This window comes from Nyctibius grandis, chromosome 15 (assembly GCF_013368605.1).
Source record: "Nyctibius grandis isolate bNycGra1 chromosome 15, bNycGra1.pri, whole genome shotgun sequence".
NCBI lineage: Eukaryota > Metazoa > Chordata > Aves > Nyctibiiformes > Nyctibiidae > Nyctibius > Nyctibius grandis.
In genome coordinates, this window is record NC_090672.1 from 12298186 (window position 1) to 12325678 (window position 27493).

The 27493-nt window shown below is 55.9% G+C and overlaps 4 protein-coding genes across 11 annotated transcripts in view; 3 read left to right on the plus strand and 1 right to left on the minus strand.

Annotated features, from left to right (window-relative positions):
* The window catches only part of RPL38 (ribosomal protein L38), a 326451-nt gene that overhangs the window by 194015 nt on the left and 104943 nt on the right, over window positions 1–27493 (plus strand). Inside the window, exon 1 of one of the 4 annotated variants that reach the window (XM_068413412.1) lies at window positions 4850–4860. The exons of the other annotated variants lie outside the window; for them this stretch is intronic. The gene's annotated coding sequence lies outside the window, so the exon portion shown is untranslated. Of the gene's footprint in view, window positions 1–4849; window positions 4861–27493 lie in introns of those variants that run through there. 4 annotated transcript variants of the gene reach the window in all.
* On the plus strand, window positions 941–2056 carry SSTR2 (somatostatin receptor 2). The gene has a single exon (XM_068413440.1). The coding sequence runs from the start codon at window positions 941–943 to the stop codon at window positions 2054–2056; it is 1116 nt and encodes a 371-aa protein (XP_068269541.1).
* Window positions 9370–18512, plus strand: COG1 (component of oligomeric golgi complex 1). Of its 3 annotated transcripts, XM_068413234.1 has the most exons (15): window positions 9385–9647; window positions 9737–9981; window positions 10405–10586; window positions 10946–11116; window positions 11223–11376; window positions 12280–12490; window positions 12655–13443; window positions 13715–13861; window positions 14771–14932; window positions 15249–15376; window positions 15933–16041; window positions 16697–16806; window positions 16911–16986; window positions 17352–17391; window positions 18351–18512. In XM_068413234.1, exons 1-14 carry the CDS (start codon window positions 9390–9392, stop codon window positions 17367–17369), a joined length of 2760 nt encoding a protein of 919 aa, XP_068269335.1. In that variant the 5' UTR covers window positions 9385–9389; the 3' UTR covers window positions 17370–17391; window positions 18351–18512. The 3 variants fall into 3 exon arrangements, with proteins under 3 accessions (XP_068269336.1, XP_068269335.1, XP_068269334.1); XM_068413235.1 differs by lacking the exon at window positions 17352–17391 and having other exon boundaries at window positions 9370–9647; XM_068413233.1 differs by lacking the exons at window positions 17352–17391; window positions 18351–18512 and adding an exon at window positions 17722–18316.
* VCF1 (VCP nuclear cofactor family member 1) lies at window positions 17126–27364 on the minus strand. 3 transcript variants are annotated; one of them, XM_068413236.1, is made up of 4 exons: window positions 27200–27364; window positions 25502–25598; window positions 21450–21512; window positions 17126–19773 (listed from the first exon to the last, which is right to left on the minus strand). In XM_068413236.1, exons 1-4 carry the CDS (start codon window positions 27244–27246, stop codon window positions 19528–19530), a joined length of 453 nt encoding a protein of 150 aa, XP_068269337.1. In that variant the 5' UTR covers window positions 27247–27364; the 3' UTR covers window positions 17126–19527. The 3 variants fall into 3 exon arrangements, with proteins under 3 accessions (XP_068269337.1, XP_068269338.1, XP_068269339.1); XM_068413237.1 differs by lacking the exon at window positions 21450–21512 and adding an exon at window positions 21784–21825; XM_068413238.1 differs by lacking the exon at window positions 21450–21512.

Consider the following 27493-nt stretch of genomic DNA (forward strand, 5'->3'; position numbering starts at 1 on the left):
CAAGGTCGTGCGAGGAAGAGGAAGGAGCCGAGGGGCGCGTGGCAGGGCAGCACAGGCGGGGAGGGCAGCGTGGGCAGAGCAGGGCAGGGCAGGCAGCACGGGCAGGGTGGGCAGCACGGGCAGGGTGGGCAGAGCAGAGCAGGGCAGAGCAGGCAGCACGGGCAGGGTGGGCAGCACCGTCCCCGCCCCGGCCCCGCAGAGCCGCCCCGCACGGGGCGGGGCGCAGCCGGTGCGCTGGGTCCGGCGTCGGAGCCGCGCCGGGAACGGTGGGTGCGCGGAGCCGAGCGGATCGGTGCGGATCTGTGCGGAGCCGAGCGGTGCGGATCGGTGCGTTGCGGGTCGGTGCGGAGCCGAGCTGTGCGGATCGGTGCGGAGCGGAGCGGATCGGTGCGGAGCGGAGCAGCGGGCGGTGCCGGCGCCTCCCCGCTGCCCGAGCAGGTGAGCGGCGGGGCCACCCTCGGGGCAGCACCGCCCGGGTGCCCCTGGCCGGCGGGGTGGGACCCGGGGGCGGCTGCTCCCCCGCCCCGAGCTCCGCGATCGCGGGAGCCGTGCGCGCTCGGGGTGCCCGTCCCGGGTCGGGTCGCGGCGGGGATGGAAGGGGCAAGGGGAACGGTTCTCCCCCGGCGTCGGTGGCACCCACCGCGGACTCACCGGTTGTGTTTTGGGAGTCACACGGACTCCGGAGCTGCGGGGTGTCCAGGGCAGGCTGCGCAGCACCGCACGGGCTCCGGAGGGGACACGGGGGAGGCGGCTTGGGGAGAGCCCCTCCAGGGAGCATCTCTCCCACGGAGCTTGGCAGCAGGATGGGCACATCCACCCCAGTAATCCCTTCGCTTCTATGTGTTCTCTGATTTCCAGAATCTTCTCCTCCATCCCCAGAGGAAGGGAAGATGACATCTCGGCTCCTCTGAACCAGCAGTGCCCAGGGACCAGCAGAGCCATGGAGCTGGAATACGAGCTGCCCAATGCCACCGCGTTCTGGTTCTCCCCGGCTTCCCCCTTTGACAACTTCTCTGTGGAGGCGCCCACCAACGCGTCGCAGAATGCCACAGGCCAGCACTTTGACCTGACCAGCAACGCCATCCTCACCTTCATCTACTTTGTGGTCTGCATCATCGGGCTCTGCGGCAACACGCTGGTGATATACGTCATCCTTCGTTATGCCAAGATGAAGACCATCACCAACATCTACATCCTCAACCTGGCCATCGCAGATGAGCTGTTCATGCTCGGCCTGCCCTTCCTGGCCATGCAGGTCGCCCTGGTACACTGGCCCTTTGGCAAAGCCATCTGCAGAATTGTCATGACGGTGGATGGGATCAACCAGTTCACCAGTATCTTCTGCTTGACGGTTATGAGCGTTGACCGGTACCTGGCTGTCGTCCATCCCATTAAATCAGCCAAGTGGAGGCGACCCAGGACAGCCAAAATGATCAATGTGGCCGTTTGGGGCATCTCCCTGTTGGTGATCATGCCCATCATGATCTATGCTGGTGTGCAGCATAATCACGGCAGGAGCAGCTGCACCATCATCTGGCCGGGAGAGTCGGGCGCCTGGTACACGGGCTTCATCATCTACGCCTTCATCCTGGGCTTCCTGGTGCCCCTCACCATTATCTGCCTTTGCTACTTGTTCATCATTATCAAAGTCAAGTCCTCGGGCATCAGAGTGGGCTCCTCCAAGAGGAAAAAGTCCGAGAAGAAAGTCACCAGGATGGTCTCCATCGTGGTCGCTGTCTTCATCTTCTGCTGGCTCCCCTTCTACATCTTCAACGTCTCCTCAGTCTCCGTCCTGATCGTGCCCACGCCTGTCCTCAAGGGCATGTTCGACTTCGTGGTGGTCCTCAGTTACGCCAACAGCTGTGCCAACCCCATCCTTTACGCCTTCTTGTCCGACAACTTCAAGAAGAGCTTTCAGAACGTCCTCTGCCTGGTGAAGGTGAGCGGCATGGACGAGGCGGACCGAAGCGACAGCAAGCAGGACAAATCCAGGCTCAACGAGACCACGGAAACCCAAAGGACCCTGCTCAATGGTGACCTGCAGACGAGCATCTGAGAGGACAGCGGGGTTGTGCTTCCTTCGCTCGCCTCTCCCCACTTGCTCCCAACTGGCAGTGGCTCTGCAGGAGCACCAGCTTAGGGGACGGCGGTGCGCACACGGATGGGCGGCGGGGTCCTTGGCTGGGCTCCTCCTGAGCTGCTGGTGGGTTGGCTTTCAGGCGCTGAGAAGGATACGGATCAAGAGGAAAACAAAGACAACTCGTAGCAGTGCAGCGCATTTCACCACCAAAGTGCCACCATGGCCACAGCCATCGCTGGGGCGGCTCCGCTGGCCTCCCCGGGGTCACCCTCGGGACTGGTTGGCTTTGGGTGCTCTGCCCCAGAACGGGTGCTTGCATGTGGACACACACACACAACGGGGTGACCTCAGGAGGAGCCGAGGCCACGGGCACGTGCCAACACGTGTGCCACCACGGATGCTATAGCAAAGACCTGGTGGGAGCTCCCCGGAGAGCCGCCCCAAGGCAACAAGGATATTTGGGGTTGCGTTTTGCCTGGCTTATGAGCTACTCCGTCGCCTCCCCGCTGCTCTTTGACCACATCGTTTGCAAAGGCCACCCTGCCCGGAGGTGACACGCCAGGACCAGGACGGAGGCAGCTGCCCCACAGTCCCTCTGGTCCCACCGCGCTCCTGCCCTGCCCCCTCCCTCCTCCCGCCCTGACGTCACCTGCCCGCAGGTTTTCTCCTCGGATGGAGGATTTTCCCCTTTTCCCTCCCCAGCAGCCGCTGCCCCTCCTGCCACCCGCATCTGCCCGCGGTCAGTCCCACGCTGCGCTGGCAGCCGAGCCCGCTGCTGTCCCCGGCGAGCCGCGGCCGGGCTGGCTGAGCAGCCCCGGCACCATCGCCCGGCACCGGTCCCTGGTGGGAAATCCCTGGAAGCATTTAAACAGCAGCAAAACACGGGGGGTTTGGAGCAGCCTGGCACCATCTGCGGCACATCCCACTGCCGACGGCTCCTGCACCTGGGCGAGACACGGGCTTGTCCTGCCCCGGCTCCGAGCATCGCTGGAGCTGCCGGCCCCACGGCGTGCGGTGACCGAGGCCGGTGACGCCTGCCCTGCGCCTGCCAGGCAAGTCACGCTGGAGCAAGGGGTGATGGAGAGGGTGGGGGGTGCTGGGGACTTGGCCCCGACCCTCATCCGAGCCAAAGGCACCGGGCAGAGCAGGCGACAGGGCTTCCAGCACCAAGCCGGGAGGAAGAGCATGGCAGCGTGTCCCCCTCGTCCCTCTCCTGCAGCGCAGTGCGGGTAAGGGGTGACACGGGGTGCAGGTCACAGGGTGGGGGGGGTGGCAGGTCTGGCCTGGCACCCGCTGCGTGTAGCTGCTCAAGACCATGCTGGAGCGATTGGCTCTGCCCCTCCAGCCCAGCACAAACCCGGGCTCGGGAGCCCTGATGCCTGCCCCTGCCCCAGTGAAGCCGCCCTGCTCGGCAGCACAGCGGGAGCACGAGGGAAAGCCCAGGGGAGAGGGAGACGTGCGTCTTCCTGCCAGAGCCCCCGGAGCAGTTTCGGTGCCAGAGGCCAGACTCCGTTCACAGGCTCTCGCTCCAGCGCCGAGCCGTGGGAACGCAGGGGTTCAGGCGGAGAAAACAGCCGGCGCTCGCTCACCCTCCACTTCCCAGCCCACCCTGGCATCCCCACAGCAGCCCCATCGCCGGCAGACATGGACCCTTCACCTCGCGCTACCAACGGGGCAGGAGGCGAGGCTGAGCGTTGCCCACGAGGTGCCACCCGCTTTGGGGTACCGCCTTGCCCAGCTGCGTACCCGCACTCCATCCTCCGCCAGCACCAGCTCTGAGAGAAGTTTCCCCGTGGCTCTGCCCGGCCCCTGCAGTGATTCCCTGCCCGGGGCATCACACACGTCCAGCTGTGCCACCCCAACGCCCCGCCAGCCCCCCAAAAAGACCTCAGTGCCAGGCTTGATGCCTCCTCCCCAGCACAGCCCCGTTGGACACCAGCTCCAGCCTGGCAGTGCCAGCACAGGGGACACAGCACAGGTCTCCAGGGCTTTCTGCGAGGCAAAGCAGAGCGTTGTCAGCATTTATTTGCTTTTAACCCTTTACTGCTCCCCCCGAGCACCCGGAGGCACCACAGAGGCTCAGCACTGAGCGGGCACCTGCCTGTCCCCTGTGCCGCTCCCCCAGCACAGCCCGGCACGGGTGTCGTTCAGTAACGCCGAACCCGGGCTCCGAGGCAGCACGGGCTGCCCTGCTGGTGCTGCAGGAATCACAACGCGAGCAGCGTGTCACGCTATGGTGAAATATCGGATGGCGACAGCCGGAGCCCTCTGTGAGGATGAGGCTCCAGTGCCACCGCTGCAGCGATGCGTCAGCGGGGTTTGGAGATTTCACTTTCCGTGGGAGTTATTTGTGTGGAAAGCAGGGGAGGCGGTGGGGAGGGGGTGCGTTGGGCACCCTGCCCCTCACGGGAGCTGGCACACGCACCCCCCAGCACTCACCCGGGGGCTCTGCCCTGGTCCTGGCCGTGCAAGCCCGGAGGGACGGTGTGGGGAGCGCAGGGGGTGATGCCTGTTGCCAGCCGTACACCCACGGGAGTCTCCAGCAAGAGCCCCCGGCCAGGAGCATCTCCTCTCTGCTGCTTTAACATCGAAAATACGGAACGCCCGGCTTTCTAGCCCTGGGAAGGACCCGTGCCCAGCACTGCGTGTGCCCAGCTCAGCTTTGTCCTGGCAAAACCCCCCAGCGAGCGACGTTTCTGGGGGCTGTGATCTGAAATACCCTGTTCCTCCCTCTTTGCACCCCGGGGCTCTCGTGGGCTGGGGATAACAGGGCTGCAGGTGAGGAGCGAGGGGCGCAGGGGGCTGCCACCCGTGTCCCAAAGGCCACCGAGGTGCGATACTGCAGGGCAGGAGCACAGGCGGCTCCGGGGGCTTCCAGGGCACCCCACGGCCACCCCACCACATCTCACCCCGGGGGAAAGGGCAGGAGAGAGAAATATGCCACCTCGGTGGAGCGAGCAGGGGAGGGAGCTGCAGCCCAGCGCTCGCAGGAAAACCAGCAAAATAAAACCTTCTGCTGGTTCGTTGCTGCCTAATAAACAGCAGCACAGTCGCTGCTGCGAGTAACAAAGTTTTCCTTCCCAGCCACTTGATTTTAGTGGGAACTTGACCTCATATTGCATCTGTTCTGAAAAAGCCTCGCAGGGCTGCTGGCGGCGTAACAAGAAACCTCTCCTGCTTATTGCGGTGCGAATAGGCTGATCCTGCAAATGCTGGAGCGGCTCCGCTGCTGCTTCACACGCAGCCTGTCCCCAGGCAAGAGGGATTAATTACAGCAGGAACAGCTTTATCACAAACGGGAGGCGATGGGAAGCAGAGACCCGGGTGTCCCGTAGAGCTCGTGTCCTCGGAGCGGGGCTGGACGCTTTGCTGCGGGGCTGCGCGCGGGACGGCGCTGCCTCGGCTGGGGCTGTCACCGGGGGTGTTTGCAGCGGGTCGCTCTTGCAAGAGACCACCAGTCCCAGCACCTTCATGGCCCCCCCCCAAAGCCTGTGAGAAACCAATTCCCCACCACTGGCATCCCCCCCTGCAGAGGAACCCCAGCCAAGCCAAGGGGCGGCTCCGCAGCTCTCCCGAGCCCCCACGGGATCGCCCTGCGTGGGGGCATCCTCGCCCTCCCTGCTCCCTCAGCCCTCGGGGGCCAGGGGGGTGAAGCCTGGCGCTGTGGCTGGGCTGAGCATCGCCTTGGGTGCGCTTCCGACTGTGCCCACCTCGGACCGAGCCTGGCTCCTGGCGCTGGGATGGCCAGTGCCACCCCGGGGCTCGATAGCCAAACCCTGCTCTGATGGGCAGGGAGAAGCTGGGCTTGGACCCGGAGCCTTCCTGCTGCATCTCTACAGCTCCTCACATCAGCACCGAAGCTGCCTTGGGCTTCTTTAGACTAACGATCTCCTAATGAACCCCACTGCTTTGGGGTGGCTTCCCTGACTGTCTATCCCAACAGGAAGAGCCTTATCTTTGATGGAGGCTCCACGGAAAGGTCCCTTCCCTCCCGGACCCACGGGCAGTCGTGCAGGCAGCGATCCCCAGCCAGCTCCGTCCCCTGCAACGAGAGCTCCCAGGCTCCAGCTCTGTGGGGCTGCTTTAGAGCAGGGCTCGACTCTCACATCTCTGGGGGTTGTTTCAGCCCTTGCTGTGAACGAGCTGATTTCAAACCGCTCAGGGAGACTCTTCATCCCCTCTGCCAGGGCTGCTCACAGGAGGAATCGCCAGCAAGGCACAAGCAAAGGGCACAGCAGACCCCAAACCGGCCTTTCTGCTGCTAAGTCCGAAACAAGAGCTGCTGCTTTCCAACCCAAGGACACCTCCGCCCTTCCCTGCCAGCCTCCGAGCCCCGGCCTCACACCCAGGTCTCCTGCCGGATTTCAGCCTGCTCCCTCCTTGCTCCAGGACCCGCAGTGCAAAAAGCCAGGGCAGGAGGAGAGCCAGGCTCTTGCCTCGAGCCGTGTCCTGACCTGAAGGAGAAGGGATGCAAAGCCTGGGCGCTTCAGCCATGCCACCCCCTACGGCGCAGCCAGGAGGAGGGAAGGGGTGGGCGATTGTACATAGATGTATATACTGGACATGCCAGAACGGGGTTTATTGTCCTGACACTGCAGAGCCACTCTCCAGACCCGTGTTTTGCTGCGGCTGCCGGATCAGCCCCTCTCCGTGCACACAGGAGCGAGTCGGACCCGGCCCCTCAGAGGTCTCTGGGCTCCCCCTCGCCCTCCCCGTGTGCCATGGGGCCGGTGGCACCGTGCACAAGCCAGGAGGGACCGAGGAGGCTGCTCCCACTTTCACAAGTGACTGCCACAGGGTAAGGGGAGGCGAGCTTTAGTCTCTGCTGAACACAAGAGCCCTTCCGTGCCAGGCCGGGGCTGTCGTCCCCCCCAGCAGCACTGCCCTGCCCACCTCCTGTACATACGCTCCCCTGTAGCTCTAGCTGTGCCCTGTGTAGCACACGGGGCTGCTGTACGCCACGTCGTGACCGGAGCACGCCCCAGAGCGTGGCTCTGCTGTAAGTCTCGCTTTCCTCCCCAGCAATTGTTTCTCAGTGTCTCGGTGTGGAATGAAACCTTCCCGCGGCGAAGCCTCCCCACTGCCACGGTCTGTGCCACGGGGAGGACGTCGTGGATGGGGTGGGAAGGAAGTAAAAGAATTTTCCTACAGTTTTTGACTCTGTGTGTGTGTCAGAGCCAGGCGGGAGCAGCGGGGTATAACCGAGGCTTGGATTCCTCCTCGGAAGGAGGAAAGGCACCGACCCTGGAGTCCCACCATGGGACAACTCTCAGTCCCTCTCCCAAAACTAGTTCTTCCCCACATCCATCACACTGTTGGTGAGCAACACACCCGGTTCCTCACCCTCGGGGTGGTCTTCACCCTCGGGGTGGTCTCAGCTTCGGAGGGTCCATGCAGCAGGAGAGCTGCGTTTGCCCAAACACCCCACAAGATCACTCCCTGGTCAGCAGAAACTCAGGGCACTGAGGTACAGACACATCTGTGCCAGCGTCAACCCCTAAACTCCCTGGGTCACGGGTGAAGCCCAACCACAAATAGCTCTTCGATACAAGGGGTTGCAGAAACTCGAGCTGGAAGGGAGAAGCTTCTCAAGGCAACATCACCTCCGGGCTGGTGTTGATGAGATCAGGGTATGTAAAGTGCCATCACTGGAGGTTTAATCTGCTGGAGAGACCAGCCCTGGGACGGGCTGTGCACTCGTGTGTGCTCAGGGAAGAGCTGCGTTAGCGGGGAAATACCCCAGTGTAAAGAAATTCTCAGTGCTATACACCGAAAGTCCACCTCTGGCCAGCTGCACAGGCCAGCTTTGCCATCAACAGCTTCCATGCAAATAAACTCCGTCACTCCAGCACACCTACGATTTTTTCTTTTCCCTCTCCAATTTGCAACACAAACAGGGTTTTACAGGATTTGAGTACAACCTCTACCAGCAAAGCCCCAGCAGTCTCTCCCCCACGACCGCTCGCTGCTTACACCAGCATCTCCCCCGGAGCTGGATGCTCTCGGCCCCGCAGGCAGCCCTGCCCCTGGAGATCTGCCTCCCGCAGGGTATCCACTGATACCTGGGGCAGGATTTTCCTCTGGGAACAAGTGTCTGCGAGAAAGCGATTACCACACTTGTTGCTACACTGCGTTGTAGCTGGCTGAGTCACCATTAGGTGCCAAACAGGTACGTTGGCTCCAGGGAGTTCTTCTGGTCAGACTTATATAGAACTATACGTGCACACGAGTACATACACAGGGAGACGGCTCTGGGTTTCCATCAGAAAACATGAAGCCTTTACACAAAGGCTGACACGAGGAAGGCAGTAACTGCCCAGGGAAGATTTTGCAAACAAAAAGCAGAGCGTGCTGATTTCATTCTGCCTCCGCAGGCTGAAAATACGGGAGATGATGGAAAGAGTCAGGATTTCAAGGTGGAGCTACAGAATAGAGAGAGAGGGAGAAATAAAACACTACTCAGAGGGGCCTTTTTGTTTCCAGTGGGTACATTCCAGCTGTGCCCCCCACAGACACACACCACAGCGTGATTTCGCCAAACCTGAGCAAGAGGAGAGTTTGGTTTTATTTTAATTAAACCCCCATCCGATGGGGTCGGCGGCGTTTTGCTGGAAGCCTTTCGGGGGCAGATCTCGGTGCGCACAGCAGGGCCGCTGGCCGGGACCTCAGCCCACCCCAGCTGCAGCCTCGCCGCCCCCCTCCCTCTGAGCAGAGCCCACCAAACCAAGCCAAGCCCCGTTAGGAGGAGAACCCCGGGCTCCCCCCGGTCCCCCGCAGCTCCCCCCGCCCCGCCACCCTCCGCCGTCCCGCTGTCTCCCTCTAGCGCTGCCGGGCGGCGGTGGCGGGTCGCAGGCCCTGGGGTGCTCCGGGCGGTCCCCTCTAGGGCAGACCCACCGGCGGGGGGACGCGGGGGCTCAGCGAGACGCCCCCGGGCCCCCGGCCCCGCTCCCCGGGGGGCTGAGGCAAGGCCGCGGCCCGCTCCGCTGGAGGCAGCCAGGCCGCGACCCGCGCCCCCTGCCTCCGGAGGGGCCTCCCGGGGTGTGCGGAGCGAGAGCGGCCCCCGCAGGACGCGGGGACCCCCCCACTTCCCCGGGAAACGGGAAAAAAAAAGGAATAAAAAAATAAATCGGTGTTTTCTGCCCCCCCGGCGGGCCGCGTCGCCATGGCAACGGCCCGGGCGCGGCTCTGCCCCGCACAAAGATGGCGGCGCCCCGCCCTGACGCCAGCCCGGGAGCGCCCTCCCCTTCCCGCCCCCAAGATGGCGGCGGCGGCCACGTCCGCGGCCTCCCGGCGCGGGCCCGGGGCGGCCATGGCGGCGCGGGGCGCGGAGGCCGAGGCGCTTTTCGAGGCGCACACGGCGGCCGAGCTGCGGGCGGTGGAGCGGCGGCTGCGGGCCGGCATCGAGCAGAAGCGGGAGGAACTGCGGCAGATGGTGGGCGAGCGGTACCGCGACCTCATCGAAGCGGCCGACACCATCGCCGAGATGCGCCTGAGCGCCGAGCGGCTGCTGGGCGCCGTGCGGGGCCTGCAGCGGGGCGGCGCGGCGCGGCCCGGCCCCGCGGCGCCGGTGAGGGGGGCGAGGGGCTGCGGCGGGGCGCGGGGGGGGCGGCCCCGGAGCTCCCCCCTGACCCCCCCTCTTTTCTCCCCGCTCTCCAGGCTCGGCCGCCGGCTCAGGAGAGCTTCTACCGGGCGGCGGCGCAGCTGAAGCTGCTGCTGGATGTCCCCGAGAAGGTGTGGGGGGCCGTGGAGGCCGGCCGGTACCTGCCCGCCGCCCGGCTCCACCTGCTCGGTGCCCACCTCCGCTGCCAGCTGCAGCTCGACGCGCCCCGCGCCCGCGGCAGCCCCGTCCTCGCCCGCTTCCCCATCCTGCTGCGGCAAGTGGCGGCCGCCAGCCACCTCAGGTGGGCCCGGAGGGCTGGCATGTGGCCACGGCTGGCTCCTCGGTGGCCACCGGGAAGAAGTGTACACGGAGGGTGGTGGGACACTGGTTGCTCAGGGAAGTGGTGTGTGCCCCATCACTGGAAGTGATCAAGGTGACGTTGGACAGGGCTTTGAGCAACCTGGTCTAGCAGATGTCCCTGCCCGTGGCACGGGGTTGGACTGGATGGTGTTTGAAGGTCCCTTCCAACCCAAACCATTCTGTGAGCCTATGAGCTGAGCCCCAGAGCTCTCGCTACCAGCCACAGGGCAAGAACACCTCGCTTATAGTCCCACTTCTGCCTGGGGAAAATAACATCCTCGCTCGATGGGTTGTCACGTAACCACACCTGAATATCTCAGTCAAGCACTGGGACCAGTGACTGTCCACCTCATTCCCTTGCCAGATCCACCATCCTGCAGGAGAGCAAGTCCCTGCTGAAGAGCCAGACGGCGTCAGACCAGGCGGTGGCAGAAGCCCTGTGTGCCATCATGCTGCTGGAGGACAGCTCTCCGCGCCAGGCCCTCGCCGACTTCCTCCTGGCCAGGAAGCTGGCCATCCAGCAGCTTCTCAACCAGCCGCACCACGGTCAGTACGATGGGCTACCTCCTTTTTAAAGTCAGGGTAGCCCCCTTTGCTTCCTCTCCCTCGTGCCCCACAGAAGAGCGGGTGGGTTAGTCCTGTAAAGCTCACGATGGTGGGGGACACAACCGTGTGCTACTGCAGTGGCGTGGCTGACGCAGCGGCAAAACGCCACAAAAATGAACAGTTCTTAAGGTCTGAAGCCAAGCCCACCCATAATGGGGAAGCGGGTGGTGCACGGGGCTGAGTCCTTTGTCCTCCAGCCCTTCCCTGGAAGGTTTCACTAGAACCTCAGGCCTTGAATCACAGGGCTGCTCACAGCCCTGCTGAAGGGGCTTCCTTGGCTGACAGGCTTTTCTCTGCAGGTGCAGGTATAAAAGCCCAGGTGTGCTCACTGATGGAGCTGCTCACCACAACCCTGTACCAGGCTCACGCTCTCTTCTACACCGTGCCTGAAGGGATGCTGCCGGATCCAGCCCTGCCCTGCGGCTTGCTCTTCTCAACCCTGGAGAGCACCACAGCCCAGCACCCAGCAGGTGAGTGCCCGGGCAGCCCTGCGTGAGGCCTCTGCCCACCAGGGTTTGCAGGCAGGAGGCCACCCCCAGGCTGGGCTGATCCCCCCCAACCCCACTGCGCTTCCAGGGAGAGGTGGGGTTCTGGAGGAGGAGGTGAAGCTGAGCAGCTGGTTCAGGTACCTCCCGGAGTCCGTGGTGGAGTTCCAGCCAGCCCTGCGCACCCTGGCCCACCCCATCAGCCAGGACTACCTCAGAGACACGCTGCAGAAGTGGATCGCTATGTGAGTGTGACAGTGTCCCCCTTTCCCAGTCATCACACGGCCTCTGTGCCGAGGCAGCAGCACAAAGCAAACCCAAGCTCGCCTACCAAAGCAAACCCAAGCTCTCCTGCTTCCTCCCTCATTCCAGCCAGGCTGTGCCTTCTTGCCCAGCACCCCCTCTCCCCAGCAAACAGCCAGAGGCAGCACAGCACCATCCTAACACCCAGCCTGGAACACTCACATATAACAGACCACCTGGGCTGCACAAAGATTTTTGTCTAGAGCTGCTTCATACTGCCATAACCACCAGCAAACAAGCAAATGAGAAGAAAATCCCTTACCTGGCTCATTTGGCTCCTAGTCCAGCACCTCCTTCCTCCTCGCAGCCCTTCCCTGGCCTGTGTGGGGGCAGGCAGACCCTTTTATAGAGTTGCCAGCTCCACCCCTTCCCACCCTGCCTCGCCCTGTGGATGGGCACAGCCTGGCAGCCTGACCCTTAACAGCCTCGTCAGTCCTGTGGCATTATCAGATTGGAGCCAGCTGGTCCCTGCTGTCAGCTGCAGCCCCCATGGTGTGTTCGCTGGCCACGGGATGTTTCCCCAACAACCCTTCCCAGAGCCCCCACCAACCCTCCCTGCCTGCTGGCATTCCTGGGGTGCCATGCTCCTGGCTTCGACACCCCCGCAGAGCCCCGGGATCCTGCCGGTGGGCACGTGGCTTTCGTGCGGAGCCCCAGTGTGGGATCCAGGGTGCAGCTGCCTGGCTGAGAGGGAGAGGTACCCTCAGCCCCCCAGGTCATTCTGCAGGCAGAGCCTCTTACGGACAGGTTAAGAATTCCCCCACCTTGATGTAGCCGATGTTCCCTCCTGCCTTCCCCGGGGCTGCGGCTGAGCAGGTCAGACTGAAGTGAGATGTTGCCTTCAGGTGCAGCGACGACATCAGGGCCGGGGTCAGCAACCTGCTCGTCTACGTGAAGACCATGAAAGGCCTCGCGGGGATTCGCGACGCGGTGTGGGAGCTGCTGACAAGCGAGTCCGTCAGCCAGAACTGGGAGGCGGTGTGCCAGCGCCTGTTGGACAGGCCTGCTTCCTTCTGGGAGGACCTGCTGCAGCAGCTCTTCCTGGACAGGCTAGAGGTAGGTGCTCTGCCGCGGCAGTTCGTGGGGAGCCTTGCTCTGTGCCCCCTCTTCTTGTCTCAAACAGTGCACTGGTGCCTGCTAGCAGCACTAAGTGTGTATTTTAAGTCCTAGGTGGCACGTCTAAAAGGTGGGTTTTTTTGTTCCTCCTGGTTCTGTTCCAGACACTGACCAAAGAAGCGTTTGACTCCATCTCAAGCAGCTCCAAACAGCTTCTCACCTCAGCCTTGCAGGAACTTGAAGTCAAATCCGGCCCCTCTGCCCTGAGCAAGCACGTCCAGTTTGAACACAACGTGGCCCTGTTCCTGTGGTCAGAGAGCTCCAGCGACCTGCCCGCCGACGCTGCTTGGGTCAACGTGGCAAATCGTGGCCAGTTGGCCAAGAGCGGCCTGTCCATGAAGGCGCAGGCGCTCACGCCGTGCGTGCAGAGCTTCTGCTCGGCCCTGGACTCAAAGCTGAAGGCCAGGTTGGACGACCTCCTGTGCTACCTTCCCGCAGACCCCTCGGCCACCAAGGAGGCTGCTCCCGTGGTGCAGCCACGCTCTGCCTTCAACCGCTACGCCGACACCGGCACGGTGGAGGGGCTGCTCCGCGACCGCTGCGTCTCCTGCATCCACCACGTGCTGGGCTGTGTGAGCGACGAGCTCCGGAGCGCCCAGAGCCTGCTGGGGGGGCAGGCGGATGCTCCCAGCGATGCCAGACTCAACGCTGTCCTCTTCATGGCGAGACTCTGCCAGTCCCTGACCGAGCTCTGCCCTCACCTGAAGCAGTGTATCCTGGGCCAGTCGGGCGGCACGGAGACGGCGCTGAAGGAAACCCGCTCCACCAAGAAGCTGGGGAAGGGCAAAACCCAGGAAGTGACCCCCGTGCAGGCCAAGTGGCAGGGGGTGAAGGCAGAGCTCCTGCAGCAGAGCCTGTTTGCTTACCAGATCTGGAGCTCAGCTGTCACCAAAGTAAGGAGCTGCTTCTCTCTCACAGCTGCTTCCTGCGTGGGTGTCGCTCAGCTCCCTGCGGTCAGCACTGCTGCTCCTTGGCTGCTGAGAGCTCAACACACTGCTCAGTCAGCCTGCAGGGAGAGGAGGTGGTGGCAGCTCAGAGCTGGCACCCAGAAGAGTTCCTTGGGGAGGAGCGGGGGGATGCAGGAGGCCGGTCTCTCCGTGGGCAGCAGCAGGTCCTCCCGTTAGAGCTGTCTGTGACTGGGTGCTTTTGTGTTTTGCGCTCTAGGCTCTGGTTGAGGGCTTTACCCGCACGTTGCTGCTAGACACAGCTGGCTCCGTCTTGGCCACAGCCACCAACTGGGATGAAATTGAAATTCAGGAGGAGACCGAGTCTGGGAACAGCGTAACGTCGAAGATCCGGCTGCCTGCGCAGGTATGAGAAACGTCCTCTGGGTAAACACGGAGAAACGGTCTGCTGGGAGGAGAAAAGCGCTGGTTTCCAAATCCACTGCTTTGCCAAGTGGTGCTGACCTGCTGCCTGGGTTAGGAACACACCACAAACACTCTCTGGTGCTCTTATTTGCTCTTTGAGATCCTCACCTCCTAAGGACAGAGGTCAGAGGAAGGAAGTTAGGTGGTTGCTGCTGTATATTCCAATGAATAAGATTGGCCCAGATCCTGTAAAACTGAGCCAAAGAAGGACTTGTGCCTGGTTTATACACAGAGGCCCCCAGGAGAGAGATTTCAGGGAAGGGGGATGCACTGAAGGACAGGACTGTGCAAAGCCTGAGAGAACCAAGGCTTGCAGCTGTCCTTCGGCAGGAATGACACTCACAGGGACAAAGCAGGTGGCAATTGCACAGAGGGAGAGGAGGGCCAGGGCAAGGGTGAGTTCTGTGCACAGCACGGGAGGAGCTGGACAGGGCAATAATCTCTTGTAGTGAACCTTGTAAGGAGAATTTTGTGGATTCTGAAGGAAAAAATATCTGGGAGGCCCAGGAGAAGAGAGAGGGAGTAAATAATGAGCCCAGGTGTTCAGAGCAGGGTCAGTGGTGACAGAAGAGGCACAAGCAATTCTGTTCTGACTACATTCAGGAGAATACCTCTGGTAAAAGTACCTGTGTGACTTTGAGGACTGCTCTAACCACAAGTCTGGTGTGTCAGTAAATAACAACCCGTGAGATACTTGAGCCACGCCACGGGGGCAGGTCTCAGCTGCAGAGCTTTGTGGTTGCTGAGGAAGTAGGAAGCTCACGTCACGAGAACTGAAGCGATGTTGTGCCCCTGATAAGGCTAATGCAGCTTACGGCCCACGTGAAAATAACACTGTTTTCTTCAACAGCCATCCTGGTACGTCCAGTGCCTCCTCTTCAGCCTGTGCCAAGAGGTTAACCGGGTCGGTGGTCACACTCTTCCGAAAGTCACGTTGCAGGAGCTGCTGAGGACCTGCATGGCAGAAGTGCTTGCTGCCTACGAAAAGCTCGTGGAAGAGAAGCAGGAGAAGGTACGTGAGCAGGATCAGCCCTGGCTCCAGCTGGCGTGGGGCGGGAGGGTCGCTGGGCAGGCGGTGATGCCTGCACTCCTGTCCCTCGGCACAGAAAATGTCTGCCTGTAAGAGCTGGAAAGGGTGAGTACATTCTTCCCCTGCCTCTCTCAAAAATGAGGCAGAAAGGGGTCAGACACCACATTGCACGCTCAGAATGGTTCCGTTAGGTCGGTTGTTTCTTGGTGCTGGTGTGTTTAAACGTTTCCCCCGAAGCGGTCCTTTGACATCCTCTCGGTGTGAGTGAAGAGCCCTGTCCTGACTGTCCTCTCTGCAGAAAGCAGGCACCTTCCCCATGACCCAGAACAGAGCTCTGCAGCTACTCTACGATCTGCGGTACCTGAATATCATCTTGACGGCGAAGAGCGAGGAAGCAAAATCCAGCAGGATGAAGCCTGACTCCGGGTGCGGTGCAGTCCTGGGGTTCAGATACTAGCAGTAGTTTGTGGGACCCTAAAACACTTCAAACCAAGTCTTACCGGCTGTCAGGAGGATGCCTCCAGGAGCAGTGCCTTTGGGTCTCCCCAGAGAAGGGCAGCGCAGACTCTAAGCTCTGTCTTCACCGACACTAAGCTCATCCTCAAAATGTAGAAGGAGGGGTGGGATTCTGAGAGCTTGGAGACAGCAGGCTGGTCCCCCTGGCTTGCGTACGTGTCCGTAGGGCTGCAGGGATACCGTCAGGATGCCCCTGGAGAGAACAATTCGGCTGCCACCAAGAGTTAAAACCTTGTGTATGCTCCAGTCTCGAGGACTGAGGCATCTCTGAGCCGTACCACAGGGAGAAGGTTCCTCTGCAACAGCAGGTGCTGTAGGTTGGGTCATGGCTGGAAACACTTTAGGCTTGCTCAGTCCCCTCTTCAGGCCAAGTCCTTCTGAGTTTCAGAGGCACCAGTGAAACCCTGTTGGCGTCAGCAGCCGTCGCTAGGATGTAACCCCTGACAGGACTCTGCTCTGCTTGCAGGATTGAGAAGGTGACCGACTGCCTGGAGGGACACATAGATCCCTTTGACTTGGATGTTTTTACTCCACACTTGAACAGCAACCTTAACCGCCTGGTTCAGCGAACCTCCGTAAGTCCAAGGGAAAGGAAGGGATGGATCAGGAAGCAGGGCTGCAAAACACATTTTGAAGGGCAGCTGGGGTGGCTTTATAAACTGCTTAATGCCTAAAGATAACTACTGGCACTTACTCAGACAGGGGAAGAGTATTTAATGCGGGCTGAAGATAAGAGGAGCTTGCTGAGCTGGCTGCACGGCCCATAATCCTGCGTGGAGTTGGCTGAACTTTATCTAACAGGATTCACTGGAGCCTGTGCAATGCTAATTGGGTTAAGTAGTGCTGAAACAGGCCTAGAACTCAACTATGGTAATAACAAGCAGCGCCAATTAAAAGCAAGAGTTAAAGGGGGAAGGGAGACATTTTAAAAGCAATCACAAGCAGCGTGCCAGTAGACTCATCAGCAATGTACTGTGTGGTCAGCTCTGCAAGCTGCACCAGGGCAGGTCCAGGTTGGACATTAGGAAGCATTTCTTCTCAGCAAGGGTCATTAGCCATTGGAAGGGGCTGCCCAGGGAGGTGGTGGAGTCACCGTCCCTGGAGGGGTTTAAGACAAGACTGGCCATGGCACTTAGTGCCCTGGTCTAGTTGCCATGGTGGCGTCAGGGCAATGGTTGGACTCAATGATCCCAGAGGGCTCTTCCAACCTGATTGATTCTGTGACTCTAGGTTCTCTTCGGCTTGCTGACGGGGACGGAGAACCAGTACACGAGCAGGAGCGGCGCTCTGAGCTCCCAGGAGCTCCACAACATCTTGCCATTAGCATCCAGCCAGATCAGGTAAAGTACTCAGCTCTCCTGGGCGTTCTCATGTCTCTTTGGGAAGTGGGTCTAGAATTGCTGCTTCCCTATGACCAGCTGAATTTCTTTCTTCCATCTCCAAGATTTGGACTTCTGCCGCTGAGTATGTCGAGCTCACGAAAGAGCAAGTCTGCTACCAGGAGCACAGAAAGAGTTCAGGTTGGTAACACTGAGCCGTACTAACTCTTTGCCGGTACTCTAGAGCTTGCGGGGAAAGAATAACATAGCCAAAAGGTTAATATTTAACCTGATTTTTATTTTCGGTAAAATGAGAGAACCATTATGGCAACACAGCATGAGATGGTTTGGGTCTCCCCTTGACCCTCAAAAAAAAAACCCCAATGGCCCCTGTATTTTTGGGGTCCGCTGCTCTGTGGTAAAACATAGGCAATAACCACCACGAAAATGCAGGGAAGGCTTACACAGATGAGACGGTTTGAGATCAATGCATAAAAGACAATTCATTTAAAGATGCTGCAAGAACCTTTGAAGGGTACTCGCTAATTCTGTGAACTCCTTTCCAGTGCGGTGCTGACCTTTAACTCCTGACGAAGCCTGGCTTGGGTATTGAGGCCTGTGTGAACAGAGTGGCTTGCTTCTCTTGCAGAGGCTCTGTGTTGTCCTGTTTGAGTTTTAGCAGTAGACAACCATGATGTTGCTACATTTCCCCCGTTTAAAACATCTGCTTAAAGGGAGTTCTCTATGCTGAGGATGGAGAGAGACAAGGAATACCTCGCCGCTACAGGAAGCAGTAATTAGTAATCTGTTTCCTGTAGCTGTTATTAACCCACTAATCCATCTGTGGTGATGTCTTTTCAACTGGGACAGAAGAGTAAAGGTCTGGTTTTATCAGAGCAGAGGGTGTTACTTGAGATGCTGATGTTTACTCTGCAGCTCTTGTTCTCCACTGTTCAGAAGCATTAAGGACCAGACACAATACGAGGGTTATTTAACAGCCCAAAGCTTCACAATAAAGGTATTCTTGACCTCTTACACCTCAGCTGCAGTAGTGTGGAAGTGTGCAGTGAGGTCTGGCTCGCTCCTCCCACTCCCCTCGCCTGCTGTGGTGGCACACGTGTGTTCTGCGCTAGCCACGCTTCTCAGAATCCCTGCCAGCTGCGTGCTCCTTTTATGCTAAAACAGTTCAGAGGAGGTTAAAGTCCGTGGTTACTCAAGAACAGCTCTCTGCAAGGACAACAGCTGTACTTCTACGTGCTGTTATTCCCTTGCTCTGAGAGCAACAGCCCCTTCTCTGCAATTCAGAATGATTTTTTTTGAGTACTGAATGGGAAGTTACCTGTTGCTAACAAGCGAGGTGCTGTGCTGCTGCCACGCAGAACTGCTTCTGGTTGTCACTAACCACCACAAGTGACACCGCTTAGGTTGTGGTTCAAGCTCAAGTCGCCTAGGAAAAGCTGTTCTGTAGTGTACACCTCCTTGCAGCTACTATAGATGAGGGTACGGAGTAAGTCAAAGGTATGCTGTAATAGTTACTGACGCTTTTCTTTGTAAAAACTCATCAGGTTCCACCTCCTGCACTCCTAAGAGCAGAAGACGAGGCGTCGCGCCCGGGCTCTTTGTTCAGGCAGCTCGTAACCGAGGAGGAAGACACAGCTGCACCTTCTCTCTTCAAGCTGGGATGGCTTTCTGGCATGACCAAGTGATGCAATAAAAAATAAAAAGTTTCTCTGTGTATTTGTCTTCATGGATGTGGCTCTCCCCCCTCGGCAGGGACCAGTGACACCTCGGCTGGTATTGTCAGAAGAGAAATACTTTTCCATCCTTAGCGAGATCATTGAATGTGCCACTTGAAACTAGGCACGGGTCAGGACTGTCCTTGCCATCTGGCTGCTGGAACAGAGGTGTAGCTACTCTTCCACCTCCTGTTCGTAGAAGTTGCTAACCTTAAAGAAAAAAACAACCTACACACTGTAACAGAAAACATTTCACAGCTAGAAATGGGCCGTGGAGCAACGTAAGACTCCTCACCTCCAAAAGCCCCTCTGCAGGCTACTCTCTACCTTTCTCCACTGGCACCACCACTCTGCTCTCTACATGAACCCCCGGGGCACCGGGCATTTCAGCTACCGCTGCCCAAGCTTTCCTGGTTCTAGTTTCACATTTTTTCTTTCAGTGCTGCAGCAGTAAAGATCAAGCGAGATAAAGCTCATCGCACACCAAGCTGGGTGGAAAGTTTGCAGCTGGGGCTGTCCTAAGGGATTCCAGTGACAGCACCTACTCTTACTGTCTCATTAGCTCTAAACGCTCAAAGAAAATTATGTTGCCAAATACATTTTTTACTAGTTTATTGAAATTAAAAAAGACTTATAAAACTGAAGATGAACGTTTGAGAGAACTTTACATAAAGCAACAACTCGCTAACAAACAGATTAGGCAGTCGATTGGAATTGAACATTTTGCAACCCCCTAACACAGATATGGATTCCTCTGTCTTCTCTTAACACGTACTGTATGACCACCCCAAAAAGAATCCTATAAAAATTGCTTCAAAGCCCCTTTTGCATTGCAATAGTGCAGCAAACCACAAGTAAACAATTTCCTGTTAACCTGTTATTTCAAATATAGACTGAAAAGGCAACAGGCGTTTTGTGCAATTCCATTTTAACAAACTTTTTTAAGTTGAAATATCAAATCTACACAGTGCTGTCCCTTCACAGAAGGCAGGGAACTGATGGTCCATCATGTAGGAAGGCGTCCCCGGCTCTGTAAGCTGTGAAAGTGTGCTTCCTTCAGGATCTGGTTGATGTAGAAGTAAGGGCCTTGGCTTAGCGCGGACTGCTCGTGGAAGCACTGAGAGGAGACAGGGCTGGATCCCGCAACGGTCGGGGGGAGGCTGGTTTCTGCACCGCACGCTCTGTCGGGGCTGTTGATGCTGCTGCTGCTACTACAGCTGCTGCTGCTGCTTCCGCTCTCACTGCTGGAGGACTGAGACAAAGAGAAGGTTAACAGCAAAATCACACATTTTTCTCTCCTGTCCATAATGAAACACCTCAGGTAAGCAAATACTCTTTACAGTAAGTCCCCTCCCTTCCAGATTTTCAGGCTCACGTTCAGCCCGATGGACTAACGTAAATCCACCAAGTGCTTTCTTGGCATTCACAGCGTCTGTTATTGCCAACACACGCAAAGCGACACAGAGCCGAGGGCTGAGCAAGCTTTCACCCGGAGGTTCGCTGACCTCCAGTGCGGTGGATTTCAATCTGTCGGGTTTAGGCCCACCAGCTCTGCCCCCGTGACTCACGTTAGCACTAGTGAAGTTTGCTGAATTCATCCGAGAATTGGAAATTAAAGAACATTCCTACCGAGCTGCACGTGTCAGTAAAGGCAGGCAGGGCAGGAGGAAGAGTTTATCGCTCCTGTTCTAGCAGATGTTTTAGGTAAGCACCATGCAAAGCGTTTTCCTACAAGTCAATCGTTCTAAAATGAGATCTGAAGCATCCAAAGCAACAGGCTGTTAAAACCAAATGCAACACAAGACCCATTTTAAGTCTTTGAACACCTTGACAGACATACAACTACTCTTCTCCCAGTTAAGTACTGGGACAGCAATGTTAACTGGTAGTTTTCCATAACAATTTACTTGACATGACAGTGACAGAGCGACAGGCATCGAAGACTTCCACATGCAGAGAAGAGAACTCATGATTCAGCTCAGAGGACAGGGCTCATTTGCCAGCGTTTAGGATAAACACATCTCATGGTAATGACTGGAAGAGCATTAGCCATCACGGTCAGTGTTTCAAAGACATAAAACCGTTTGGTTTACACCATTTTAAGGGCTGCTAATGAAAGGTTCCATTAGTTACAGCTGAAATATTTCACTCCTGTGTGATACACTGTTCAGGACAACACTGCAAATGTTTAGCTGCTTAAGAATCAGAGAATGGCTGCCTTGCCATCCCCTAAGAAGTAAATTCACAAAACCAGCCAGCATAAGTGATCAACGGCCAAAAAACCACCCCCACATTTTTGTAAGTATTAAATAAACCCCCAGAAGTCAAAGCTTGGTGGCCACAGCAGAGGAAGAAAAATTTTTAAAAGTCCACAGTAATTTAACAGTCAGCACCACACCCAGAAGGCCTCACTTTGGAGTAAATCTGAAGAATGGTGGAAACTGCCCCTGGCACGTCTGTCAACGAGCAGGGAGAAAGGCCGAGGAAGGCCCTGTATGAGGACTGGAGGTGGACCACATCTCGGTGCCCACTGGGAACCCCAGGGCACTGATTCCACAATCGATTGGGACAATTCAACCACACGAATCTCCTTGTTCTGCTAAGCACCAAAAATGCTTCAGTTCTGTTTAGTACAGCAAGCAAGACAAGGGCAGCGAGGCTGCACCCGCGCCGGCGTGTTAGGCTCAGCTAGCGAGGAGAAAACAACAAAACACGCGGGAAGTCATTCTTGAGGAAGCAGCAGGTGTAACTACAAGAGCAACCAGCTCCTCTTCCTAACGCTGCTAACACGAGAGGGAGAGAACACCAGGAGAGCGAGGAGCCCCGAGATGGTGCTGGCCAGCCCATCTCATTTTGCATCGAAGCCCAGATGCTGAAATGCAATGCTGTTAGCTGAACAAGTCACAGCAGCCTTGGAGAGAAACCCACCGCACAGGACACTTTGCTTCCTTTTAGTCTGCGTTCCTTACTGTTTTTCGTTACAGCAACTTTCTGAAAATCAAGGTAAAAATCGAAATGAGAAGCTAGTATTACTTACTGCTAAAGTTTCACATCTTAACAAACACTTTAGAGCTGTTAGTAATGATTATTATAGGCATGGCTCATTGTTTTTAAACCGAGATAGTGTCCTGGGACGTGCTTCCTACACCTAAGGCTGCTGACAGACCTGGTTTGTCAGACCCTCTTTATTTCCATTTCTCTAATGCAAAAATTCACTAGCACGTGAAGCCCCTTTATTGCCCAAATCACGTCAAAGACCTACCATTTCCCCAGGCTGTGGTGCACATTCTGTTACGCATTTGGACTACAATCAGACAAAAAAAGAATCCTTAAAGTCATCAAGTCAGCAATGACAGGCATCCATACAATGAAACAGAGTTTTAAGCGAAAGGGCAAAGGAAAGTAGCCCAATTTATGAGTACTTTAAGTATCAAAAAAGCATCTTCAAGGTTTACCTGACTCATTAGCCCCTCTTAACATCACACTGAGTAGCTATAGAAGTTTAAAATAATTCCCAAACGTCCCATTAGATGTATTAATCTGATGACGTAGCACCTCCATCATTTATGACAAGGACTTAAGAAACAGCCATTCAGACCCTGCTGCTCTCAAAATCTTTCAAGATGAGTTTAACAGAGGCATAATCTGCTTTTAATTAGAATTTAAGACCAGCCCTCCTCAACAGTGTAATACTGTAGAGTGGCAGAGCCGCAATGCTAGACAAAAACTTTCATCTGGGAGAAGCAACTGCTGTCGTGGCATCAGCAATCTCTAACACGGGTATTTCTAAGCTCTGGGGAATCCTGTTGTCAGTCAGAATAACAAAGAGTAGCCACAAGAAATGAGGTTTTACAGAAGAAGGTTATTCAGGAAGGAAAAGAGCTAGTCAGAACACTGCAGACTCCCTTCCTCCCCACGGAAAATCGGAGCAAAGGGCCGTTTGTTGGTGGTTCCCCACCAGAGGATCCACAACAACTCTGCCTGACTTCTCATACAGGAGGGCACGAAGGGCTTTTACTGAATTTATAAGTGACTACCGGGGAAGACACCACAGCTAACCTCTTGGTACGTGGAGGACAGGCTGAACAGAGTGAAATGCAGTGGCAAATGCTCTGCTTTGCTGAGGATTAATGCTCGCTGTAGGTCTAGCCTAGCCTTTCCGTCGTGTGCCTGCTCATGGACCGAACTGCACAGCAGAAGTTCACTGTCATCCTCAGGCTGGCTGTCACCTAGGGCTGCGGGAGCAGTTTGTCCTAGGAGGAGCAGGAGCTGCACATCGTTGCAGCAATGTGCCAAGAAGCAGTGCTGACAGAGATTAAGAGAATCTCAGTTTCCCTCCTGTAAAAGTCAGAGTGGAGGATGCTGTCTGCCCTGGATGAAAGGACCACCCAGTGGGAGAAAACAGCAGATCTCCTTTTGCATCTGGTCTCGCTCACGTGAGCGGTGGGATTCAAAGTGAGAGTACCTGCCTCGAAGGAAAAAACCTCCCTTCATCTTACACATATTGCTGTAAACTCTGAAGAGTAAGACAAAAAAAGAAATGGAAAGAGATCCTGACAAAAGCCAAGTTCAGGTTTAGTGATACAGCTGCCTGATTTTCGTACTGAGGTTACGTTCTCAAGTAAACCACACTAAAACAGGCAACTTTCCACTGAAGGAAGACAAAAGGCATCAGTACTTTAATGTTTCACAAAAAGCAGGTGTTTGCAGATGAAAAGCAATTCTCTCCTCCTGTACTCTTTGAAGTCACAAACTGCTCCCACACACACACCTTCTCTCCCAGTTCAATATCCCAAAGCTAGTGGGGGTTTGTAACCAGCAACAGCTGCCTTTGCAAACGGCAAAGTATCAGGAAACTAAGTGAAACTATTACAAATAGCCACGAATTTCAAAGTGACATCAATCGGAAGCACTTGTGCACTATAAGCACAAGAATTTCTCCATTTGGCACAGGAAGCCCTTAAAGAAACATTCAAATAATACTGATTTAATCTCGTGGCTTGAATTTCTGGGCATGCTCAATTCAGTGCTCTGACACTGCAAGAAAACAAGCAAAAAAAAAAAAGCTCTAATTATCAGTAGATGCCATTGTGAATTTTGTTCCCTCGAGAACACTGAGTTTTGTAAAACTGTGTCCAGCAGGCGCATTCCTCCACTGCAGCGTCAACAGTAAGAAATTCTCCTCGCCTGCACGTCAGGGTTTAACGTGTTAAAAACGTACTTCAAGTGCATGCATGAAGCAGGAGTCTTGATGTTAGCCTCAGCCGCTGAACTCTGCACCGACCCTGCAGGCCATGCCCATGCTGTCCCCTTGCAGGCACCCCAAACCAAACAGCCGTTAAGGACAGAGTTAAGGTCACCCACTCTCGTGTGGCTACAAGACTATTTCAATCCCTGCGTTTTAGCGGCTTTGCCCAAACGCCCAGTGTTCGCATGACAAGCAAAGGTGCTTCTGCCACTCACCACAAAGGTTTTTCCTGATATTCTTAATTTCATTACTCCTACTTCAATCCCTTGTTCCACACTAAATTCTTCCTCCTCCCGCCACCAAGCTCGTTTAGCCATTAACTACTCTACACACGAAGAGGGGTTTAACCTGTTGGACAAGTGATTCAGTGTCAGACTGCGAGCAGCTATTTATGGTTCTACCCGTTACACTCGAGGAGCAAAAAAACTACTTCATCCCAGCCAGCCTTACTTCTGGCAGGAACCAGGATCGTTTGTCGTCACAGCAAATTCCTTCCTGATGAACATCTCAGCTGTCAGAGCATTTTCCATACAATATCATTGATTAGCACATCAGCTATGTGTAAAGTGTACTGGTTAAAAGAAAGTCTCCCTCTCAAAAGGAACAGTGGGATACAGAACTTGATATTTTAAATGCAAGTACACATTTGAAGCTGTTACCATATGATGTTGCTCAAAGTTACATAGCCCAAAATATTTTCTGTGGTCAAAGTACAGTTAATAGTTCAATATAACTGCAATAGTTCATAATTACTCATTACAGCCAATCTTCAGAGAGGGCTGTACAAAAAACAAGGGTATTTCAAAAACCTTAAAAGAAATCAATTTCATTAACTTCCAGGGACACAAACCAGGAGGGAGCCTCTGCTCTGCATGCTCTTTTCCATGTACGTTTTGCAAGAGAACTACATTGCTAATTAGAAAGGCATAGTGAATTTTCAGATGATTAATACAGGCAACAACTCAGGAAATCTGGCAGCAACTTGGAAATCAGCATTTTTTTTTAAAAAAAAAAATCTGATGGCTAGCAAACTGCACCACCCTAGAACACCTGCCATGGCAGCGATGACAGAAGAAGGGACAGTTTATCCCACGTCCAGCAAAAGGCCATGAAAAATACGAGTAGAAATCCAGTAGTTTGAGTTCAAGTATTTTAGCTGTGAAAGAGCAAGTCTTCCTTGAACTGCTGAGCAGCATCAGAACATTTTTTAAACATCAGATAAGCACCACTGCTTGCAACAGGCACTTTGTGTATCGCAGCAGTTGGAATGCTTTTTGACTTTCTCCCACAAATAATCACGTTACTATAAGTAAATGCAAAGCTGGAAGAGCAGATGGCCAGGCAAAGTGGCTGCACCCCCTTATAATCCCCCCTAGTCATCTCCTCAGGTCTGGACACGTTACACCTCATTTCAGACAGCAAAACTAGATGTGGCAGCAAATGCTTTTCTTGTATCTTCACTTGGGTACGGCTTATCAGGATTTGAAATGTATTAACAGAAATATTCAGGCCAAAGATAAGCAGGTTCACTGAAAACATGCTGATTTCCAAACCACGCTTTACAGATTTCAATCTCTGAAGTACACAACAGAGTCAAGCCTCGTGACCTCACACGCAAAGCAAAAAAGTGTTTTCATTAACTACTCTCCACAGATAAAATTTCACAGAATATTCCAACCGTTATTTAAAGTCAGCATTAAAGGAAACTGGATTTGCCTAAGAAGGCTCTCACCTCAGTGTCCCAAGTGTCCTGAAGGACAGTATTCCTGGTACTGCGTTTTGTCTGGGGAACATGACCGTCATCTTCATTGCCATTCCGTCTCCTCTTCCTGAAGGAAGGGAGAAAGGAGGAAAAAAAAACTATTAGCAATGTACTGATATACCTTCTGTTGTGTTCTCTAAAGGCAATTCTGCAAAATAAGCAGGAAAACTTGATACATCCTTCATTAATTTATCTAAACCTCTGATCTCTTTGTAGCTGTTCTCTACAGAATAGAGGAAAAACAACCATGTTTCTCCCAAAGTAGCCAGGCTGATGTTTTCTACCAGTTTAAGGCACATTGACCCACACCTGCCGTTAAAACCAGTGCTGAGCATCTTTCTAAATAAACTCGTCTGACAATTCTCAGCCTTGCAACTGCTCTCAGCACTCAGGCACGTCTAAATATAAGCTTTGACTTTGAATGACATCTGACAGGCTGAGAAAAGCACCCGGGAAGAGCGGCAGTGAGCACGCTTTCGATAAACACCCAACGACGTCCACCTTGCTTACATGAGCCTGCAGTTAGTGCCTACGACGACTTTCTTTAGTTTCTGCACTCTGACAGCATTTGAAGCTGAGTCATATTCCTGAGCAACGTTGTTTTCCACGCAGAAAGAAAGTTTTGGCAGAAAACACCTCTCAGGAAGACAAAGCCTTCCCTGTTTATGATGCATTTCCCATCCTCTTATGACATCAGCGCTGCTTCACAGCAGCTGATCGACGATGGCAACCCAGAATTCCTGTGAACCAACATCTCTTACTGTCCACAGAATATTAATATCAACTGATTTTTCCCACCATATAAACACCACAGGTCAAACAGGACCTCAGCACGCTGGGCACTATCCAAAATATAAGATGGAGCTGTTTTGGTGCCTAAAAATTAATACATACTCAAATGAGTCAAACAGACCCAAGCGAGGTATTTATAACTGAATCTGTTCTTACAGACAAGCTTCAGCAGCAGACTCAGCTGCCAGCATTTGGTCCACGCCCACAGACGAGGAGCTGCCTCCCAGCTCTCCCATCGCCGGGATGCCCACAGCACCCTCAACCCTTGTCCACCACAGCCCATCGCTTCTCCCTCTCCTAGCACCACTCCTCCTAGAAGAGGCATTCTCCCCTTCGCTCCACATCTGCATTCCTTCTAGATCCCTCCTTAACGCCTGCAGCCCCCAAGCAAACCCAACATCTCCATCCCCCACGGCCTACCCTGCTGCCTCACAGCTCCGGGCACTCACCGCCCAGCTCCTACATCCTTCACGGTCCCTCCTGTTTCTCCCCCACCCCAGGTTCTCCGCCCAGACAGGACCTACCTCCTCTCCTTCCCCATCGAGCCGAGAAATACCCCTCCAGCCCACCGCGAGGCCTCCCATATCCTCTGTATTCTCTACGCCCGTTCGATCTCCCGAACGCAACCAACCGCCTCCCCCGGACAGACATTTAACGGTCACAACAGTCACACTCCCAGCCCCCCCACCCTCACACCGTCCTCCCAGCGCCGCTCCCCGAGCCGCCACATACCCCCTACACCCCGAAACCTCCCCTGCGGTGCCCGAGGGGCAATCCCCCGCAGGCCGAGCCCCTGCCCCTCGCCCCGGGCCCCCTTCCCAACCACCACCGGCCCTCAGGCCGCGCTCCCCTCCCCCACCGCAGCTCGTCCCTCACCTCTGTCTCGCTCCCCGCTCGCTCGGCAGCGGCTGCCGGCAGCTCATGGCGGGCTGTGCTGAGCTCTGCGGGGCTGAACGAAGCACGGCGACAGGCTCCGGCGCGGCCCGGCCCGGCGCCCACCGCTAAGGAGACGCGTCTCCCCGCTCGGCTCCAACCGCCGCTTCCGGCGTCTCCGCGCGACTGCGCCTGCGCCACGCCCGCCCCGCACTGGCCACGCCCCGCTTCTGCGTCACAGAGCGCGCCGGGGCAGCGAGGGCGCGCATGCGCACTGCGCACGGCTGAGGCCCCCGC

Coding starts and splice junctions, on each gene's coding strand:
- SSTR2 (XM_068413440.1), top strand. CDS start 941: ATGGAGCTGGAATACGAGCTGCCCAATGCCACCGCGTTCTGGTTCTCC.
- COG1 (XM_068413235.1), top strand. CDS start 9,390: ATGGCGGCGCGGGGCGCGGAGGCCGAGGCGCTTTTCGAGGCGCACACG. Junction 13,862..14,770: donor AGATCCGGCTGCCTGCGCAG/GTATGAGAAACG, acceptor TTTCTTCAACAG/CCATCCTGGTACGTCCAGTG. Junction 15,377..15,932: donor AGGATGAAGCCTGACTCCGG/GTGCGGTGCAGT, acceptor CTCTGCTTGCAG/GATTGAGAAGGTGACCGACT.
- VCF1 (XM_068413236.1), bottom strand. CDS start 27,246: ATGAGCTGCCGGCAGCCGCTGCCGAGCGAGCGGGGAGCGAGACAGAG. Junction 21,513..25,501: donor AGGACACTTGGGACACTGAG/GTGAGAGCCTTC, acceptor CTTGATTTTCAG/AAAGTTGCTGTAACGAAAAA. Junction 19,774..21,449: donor GAAGCAAAGTGTCCTGTGCG/GTGGGTTTCTCT, acceptor TCTTTGTCTCAG/TCCTCCAGCAGTGAGAGCGG.